Source organism: Polypterus senegalus, chromosome 11, assembly GCF_016835505.1.
Source record: "Polypterus senegalus isolate Bchr_013 chromosome 11, ASM1683550v1, whole genome shotgun sequence".
NCBI lineage: Eukaryota > Metazoa > Chordata > Cladistia > Polypteriformes > Polypteridae > Polypterus > Polypterus senegalus.
Window position 1 is genome coordinate 69,737,898 of NC_053164.1, and position 5,695 is coordinate 69,743,592.

Here is a 5,695-nt window from a genome sequence, read left to right on the forward strand (position 1 = left end):
AGGATTCAGATTGTTTGTACTGCCTGTGCACAGATCCCAGGAGTTTAACTATTATTATGTAAATGAAATGACGAACTGGACTAATGCACAGGCTTACTGCCGGAGTAACTTCACTGACTTGGTGACAATTGCAGACGAGGAAGAACTTAATAAAATTCTGAACAATCTTACTAGAGAAAATGTCTCTGATGCAGAAATCTGGATTGGGCTAAAAGATATAAATATGAACAATGGAACATGGAGCAACGGTGAAACGTTTACCTACCGAAACTGGAATAAAGGGGAACCAAACAATAAACAGTTAGCCTGTGGCACCATGTACTACAACAGAAATAAAGTAAACGAATGGCACCTGGAATGACTGTGGTTGTCAATACACTAAGTCATTCATCTGCTATGCAGGTAAGTTACAGCTGAGCACAGACTCATTTCTGGAGATAGAGTGGCACAAATGAGGCTCATAAGTGCCATACTGAATACAAAATCTGTAATTATAATTAAGCAAAAATCCAACAGGAAAGCAAGCAAATAATTATTTACCAAAAATGTAAAATTAAGATACAGAAACATTATCTTGAGAAAGAAGAGTAAAGCAGAGTAAATATATATAACCCTTGTTTTTCTTTTTAAAACCCATTACCACATCTTTCTGTAGTATTCAATTCTGTTAGACCCATTTTCAGTTCAAAAATATACAAATTATTTTTTCAACTTGAGATTCAATGTATTTGGCTTATTTTCTTTAAAGAACATGTTAAGGGAAGAATTTTAATCAAGTACATACGTTACATTTGTGATGTTTGTGTCTGCTAGACCTGGGAGCAATGCATGTGTGGAAACTGACGATAAAACAATGACATTACTTTTCAGGCATTGTTTCAAAGTATCCCAAACCTAATTCCTCAGGACCAATCATTTACATCACCGTCGGTCATGAACTCCTCCATCAGCTCCTCCATACCCACCCAACCTCCAACAATACAATTTTCTTTCATACTAATCCCATCACACCAATCATTGTAATTTCCTTTCAAAATGGAATTGAGCAGGGATGCAAAAATATATCGCTCTTCATATGTGGCTTCTTTCCAAAAATCAACTAGTACGGCAAAGAAAATCTCTGCTCAGATGACATTATAAATCATTTTACAAGAAAGAGAAGCTAACGTGAAAGGAGTGACCACTTTGAAAGCCAAAGAATTTTCAGAAAATGAGGATCATGTCTCTGTCAATTTGGAGTATGACAGTGAGTTTGAAGAAGAGGATAGGATTGACTCTCAGACAGGAGAAGAACTATGGATTTCAAAAATAATGAAATTGAATGAAATTCTTGAAGAAGTAAGGAGCCACCCTATTTTTCTGCCAACGTGATAAAGATGCAACCAAGGAAAACATGGATGGCAGTTTCTCTTGTGCAAGACTTCAGGTCTTCATTTAAACATTTCATTCCAGACACCATCCAGAAAATCATTTTGGACTGCACAAATTTGGAGGGGAGGCATTGTTTTTGAGAGAGGGTGAAATAAATTTAAATGCATACTTTGGACTTCTTATACTTGCTGATATTTTCAGATCCAATGAAGAGTCCACTTAATACTTGAGGAATGCAGAAACTGGCCAAGAACCTTTAATGAAACAATTTCTTTGCAAATCATTTACAAGGTTTCTAGGATGCTGCTTTGATAACTGAGATATCAGACCACCAGGAGAGAAGCTGTCTTCAATCAAGTCAGTGTGGAACAAGTGGCTGGAACACCTTCCACTGTGCTATAACCCAGGACCCAACTTTACTGTTGATGAGTAGCTTATGCCCCTTTAGGAAATACATGCTATCTAAACCTGCAAAATATGGAATCAAGAACTGGGCTGCCTATGATGTTACATCATTATATTCACGGAACCTGCAGATATATACTGGAATGCCTGATGGAGAAGCACCTCAGAAAAACCAAGGAATGTGGGTTGTCCTGGGCATGACACAGGAACTCCTTGGTCACAGCATCACATGTGACAATTTTATGTTTTGCACAATTTTTCTTCTTTAAGAGAAAGCTAATAATGGTGAGAACAATAAGGAGAAATAAGCCAGAGCTGACACCTCAGCTGATGAGTACAAAAAATAGGCCTGTCAGTTCAAGTAAGTTTCTATTAACAGCCAACAAATGATCAGTGTCTTATATTCCATAAAAGAAGATAAATATGGCACTCATTAGCACACTGTATAGGGACTACCAAATTGAAAGTGAAGAGCATCATGAACCAGAAATCATTAGGGATTACAATGCTGCAAAAGGGTTCACCGACAAAAGCGCGATAGAAATATGCCCCAACAAAACGCGACGGACAAATGAGCACCGACGAACCCGCTAACTGGTTTCCGACAATTGCGCTACCGACAAAATCGCGAGAGAGGCGAAGAGAGTGGAACGCGACGACGCGCATTATGTACACATTATGTGCTAGGTTATAACTGTTAAAACTGCTGATGGCATGCGCGAACAAATAACCCAGTCGAGGGTTGGCATAACGCGTCGTATACAAAGTGGAATTACCAGCAGTCAGGCAGCCAGCAAGTCTAAATACGCTCAACTATCAAGACGTCTTGCTACAATTCTTCCTACATATGCAGGGCTTGATTTTAAGGACTATCTGCGTGCGTGCTGATGGCATGCGCGTCTCATAATATTGACTTCTAAAGTAAACATTATTATATATGCTTTAAACTAGTAATTCATATTTAGCAATTAGCAATTTTGACGCTGCGTTTCAATCGGCGTGCATACTGTAGTCTATCGCGAAAATGTAGGGTCACACTGCAAAAGTTGGAGTAGATAATGCAGATAACTTGGTAAACTGATGAATGGCCACAGCTGTAAAAAAAGCACCCTACGCTGGCCACTTGTAATATATTTCAGTATCTTGGAGGTCTCCGCTTGCAGGGCATCTGACATCTGGATGGTGCTGGATTCACATTAGAATATTTGAAAGCTCCAGAGGAGATGACTCTTTCATCAAGAGCAGTAAGTAATTGGTAAGACATTAAATCTAGAGAAGGCAACACATCCCAAGGACCCCATCTCTACAGCCACAGAAGGAGGATGCTACTACAACAGGACCACCAAATCCAGAACCTGAAGTAAGTATGAGTGTGTGATTAGACTTTTAGAACTTACCAGCACCATTTCATCATTCCAGGTTGCTGCCAGTAGCAGCAAGAGGGAACACTGTAATGTTTGTAGACCCAAGAAGGACAGGAAGACACTGTTTGCATGCATCAAGTGCAAGAAATACATTCGCAATGCACACAAAGTAAAATGCTGTCATTGATGTGGTGTGTAGATGCTATGAATTTGTGTTATGTCATTTCATTATAACATTACATGTAAACTTTGTCCTTTCAATTTGTTCAGTTCAGACAACAAGCATCAATAGCACTGGAAACCTTATCCCATTCGTATTTGTTCAAGATGAATATGATAGATTCCACCTATGTCTTGATTATTATTGATTCCTACACAAAATCACATTTTATCACAAGACTTGAAAACTATCTTCATTTTTCAATGTGAACTTGCTGAGATAAACAGTAAGTACTAAACATTTGAGGTGTGTGTGTGTGCTCGTGTTTGTGTTTGTGTGTGTGTGTGTATGTGTGTTTGTGCGTGTGTATGTTAAATACTGCCCATTATGAATGAAGGCTCCTGGCATTCAAATAGTACTCTATTCTGGTTCCTTGGGTTGGTTTCCTTTTTGCTTGACACTGCTGACATAGCTTCAAAAAATCTTAGCTTCAGTAGCATATTAAGTTTACGCTTGCACCACATCAAACAAATCTGTCAGACTTAAGACACAGGAGAAGGTGGTCTGTCCCAAGTTTGGTAGAGTAAGGCTGGTGACTGTGGTGTCCACCACCTGCAGTGCCATTCAGTTTATTTATTTTCTTGCAGTAAAAAGAAAGTTCCATGCAGTGAACATCAGTATGTCTTGGCTCTCAGCTCTTGAGTACTGCAATTCCCATTACAGTGGCATGGCCACCATCCGAAACGAAATAGAAGAGTGGCATTTGCTGCAGTACCTCAATGAAACCAACATACAGGAGAAAGTGTGGATTGGGATGAGGAGCTCCAGGGTCTTTGGATTCTGGTTCTGGATGAACGATGACCCGGTCACTTATGAAAACTGGGTAAATGACTCCTCAGTGACCCTTCAAGATAACAGGCACTGTGCCATCCTGGATCCAAATCAGAAGAAGTGGGTCAAGCAGGACTGTGCACAGCCAGCCCTGTTTGTCTGCTACAGAGGTGAGTAAGTGGATAATGTGAATGATAGCACATTCTTAGAAGGCATGAAACCCATTTTTGAAATGCACACAATGTCTACACAAGCTTCTAAATTTAGCCTCAGGTTGTATTGTTTCAGTACTTTATTGTATAATGGCTAAATGCAAGACTAAGGTTGCCAATATGCTAATGTACTTTATATTGATGATGAAATATTAAACATTAAACTCATCCAGAAATGTTCAACATACTGATGCTGTTTTATGTTTCTACCATAGTGCACTGACCTTGTGTGGCAGCCATCATGGAAATTCTGCTGTACCTGTGGTTCTCCTTCACATCTACAGTGAATAAATGAATCAAAGAGCTAATTAACAACTGAAGTCTCCTCATGTGGTGTCTATTCTATATTCAGGAATTAGAAGCATTAAGACCTAAATGTTGAATTAACGCCAAATAGACTGAAACATCCAACAAACCTCCCCTGCTAATTTCACTCTCCACTGGCTTCCCTTCTCTCCTGGTGCAATATATTCATGAAAGTTACATTTTGTTCTCGAAATTCATTCACCTTAAAATCCCTCAAATCTTTACTTTTCTGCACCAAAATGGTTCTCTCCTCTGATTCATTTTGCCACCTTTGACATTTTCAAGTCCAGTTTAATTTTGTTCAATCTGATTATTATTTGTATAGTGCTCTTCACTGACTGAAGATCTAGAGCACTGAAACAAGTTAACAGATAACATAACAGTGCAAATATTACAATCTGCATAATGAGCATACATAAACATACAGAATAAGTTAAAACACAATAAAACAAAGCAACTTCAAAAAGATTAACATTAACATGTCCAAACCTTACAACTCCATTAATGTTATCATTGAGAAATGTTCAGCTGACAACAGAGGAGATGAACAAAGACTTCAGCCAGCAACATCCATGGAGAAAATGAAATACATGGGGTCAACAGACAGTTATAACAGAGAAAGTCTGCCACAGTCACAGTCCTGGCTGCCCGTTCCCTCCTGTTGTGGTGTGACATTTTGCATATAAGTTGATAAATATTTTGTATGTCTTTATTTGTAACTTATAACACTAATGTCTATCATTGATAAGAACAGCAATGGTTTGATGGTTAAGAACCCACCCCACTTTTTAGGACTGAGTCTTTGTAATTTTATGACAGTTCCTGAAACCAGTTTGGTAAGTGATTCTCTGCAGGACTCTCTCAATCAACCCTCACAGGAAAGCCAATCTACCGAGCTGGCAAACATCAGCTGAACAAATGGTGTGGGGGCAGGTGTGAAAGGTACTGTGTGCCCCATTGGTCTGAAGTAAGGCTGTTTGGGATTGGCCTGAATCAGAGGCCATTCTGTAGCAAGTCGTCGTATTGGTTTAAGGGTTTGGACAAAG

General features: G+C 39.1%; 1 protein-coding gene across 1 annotated transcript; it reads left to right on the forward strand.

The window, feature by feature from the left end:
- Positions 1-349: 349 nt before the first annotated feature.
- On the forward strand, positions 350-4,853 carry LOC120539157 (C-type lectin lectoxin-Lio3-like). The gene is made up of 3 exons (XM_039768968.1): positions 350-402; positions 3,948-4,301; positions 4,559-4,853. The coding sequence occupies exons 2-3, from the start codon at positions 3,980-3,982 to the stop codon at positions 4,564-4,566; spliced, it is 330 nt and encodes a 109-aa protein (XP_039624902.1). The 5' UTR covers positions 350-402; positions 3,948-3,979; the 3' UTR covers positions 4,567-4,853.
- Positions 4,854-5,695: the final 842 nt, after the last annotated feature.

What these genes read in the sequence shown, in the direction of transcription:
- LOC120539157 (XM_039768968.1), top strand. Translation starts at nt 3,980, where the DNA reads ATGTCTTGGCTCTCAGCTCTTGAGTACTGCAATTCCCATTACAGTGGC.